This window comes from Sinocyclocheilus anshuiensis, unplaced genomic scaffold (genome assembly GCF_001515605.1).
Source record: "Sinocyclocheilus anshuiensis isolate Anshui unplaced genomic scaffold, SAMN03320099.WGS_v1.1 scaffold773, whole genome shotgun sequence".
Lineage (NCBI taxonomy): Eukaryota > Metazoa > Chordata > Actinopteri > Cypriniformes > Cyprinidae > Sinocyclocheilus > Sinocyclocheilus anshuiensis.
Genome location: NW_015539930.1, coordinates 2,073,437 through 2,074,507, shown reverse-complemented (window position 1 = coordinate 2,074,507; position 1,071 = coordinate 2,073,437). Strand labels below are relative to the sequence as shown.

At 38.0% G+C, this 1,071-nt stretch overlaps 1 protein-coding gene across 1 annotated transcript in view; it reads left to right on the top strand.

Moving 5' to 3' along the window:
* trip4 (thyroid hormone receptor interactor 4) overlaps positions 1–1,071 on the top strand; it is a 72,200-nt gene that overhangs the window by 9,628 nt on the left and 61,501 nt on the right. The window contains exons 8-9 of the mRNA XM_016483983.1: positions 209–335; positions 472–656. Coding sequence (XP_016339469.1) covers positions 209–335; positions 472–656 — 312 coding nt within the window. The remainder of the gene's footprint in view (positions 1–208; positions 336–471; positions 657–1,071) is intronic.

Genomic DNA, 1,071 nt, shown 5'->3' with positions numbered 1-1,071 from the left:
ATTTGTTAATCTAATGAATAATTGATTTGTTAAATCAAATGAAAAATTGTGTTTTTGATTGGTCCAGACGCTACACCCTTAACTTAAGGCTCAGGGGTCAAGGTAAATAATACATGTGGAGGCTGTTGAAGTGCGTTGATATTGCATTTTAATTGCAATGCATGATTGACAAGGCATGATATAAATATAATTTTTTTGATTTTGAAAGTTTTGATGAGACAGTCAAGGCCATCAACACTGGTTCTTTTGGCCAGACACCAAAACATTCTGTTTCCACTGATGGACCGCACCTCAGAGAGCTCGTCAACCCCAACATCGTACAGGCCGCACCAGAGGTGGGTGCAAAGCTGCTTCTGAAGACCTTATATTTTTATTAAAAGTCAATCTTAAATGCAAGGAAGTTAATGCCATTTGTATTTGAGTTGCTCTGTGTGTATGTCTGTTTATTAATGGGTGTTTTTGTTGTGTTAGTGGGTTGATGTGTCCGGTAGTGGCACCTCGCGTAAGTCTTCATCCAAGACTGTAAGTAATACACAAAAAAGTGAGCGCCGCCAACTCAGACTGCAGGACAAAGAGCTGCAGGAGATCTCAGATGGTGGCTGGTGTCTTAGCATGCATCAGCCATGGGCTTCACTGCTTGTTAAGGGCATAAAAAGGTACAGTTCACTTGAAGACCCCATAAAAATCATCTAAAAAATGTGAATGTTTTTCTCACTAAATTATAAATATCACCATGCTAGCAATTAAATAAATAGCGCGTTACTAGCAACTGCAAGTAGCAAATCATTCTGATGTACACACAAAAAAAAGGACCGTGTTTCCACACACTTAAGTTAAGTTATTTGGTCAGGTGTATTTTTAGTTACGTTTATTCAGTTTGCTTTAGTTCATCTTACAAAAAGCATTTGAGTATAGATATGTTTCCAGCCGTGGAACCACAGCCAATGCAATGGTTCAATCAAGTTCAGCTAGTTATAATAACTAGCTAAATATAACTTTTTTTTAGATGTTGGCAGTCTAAAGATAGCAGTCTGATTACATCCCTAGCACCTCCATTGGAGGAGTTTTTTT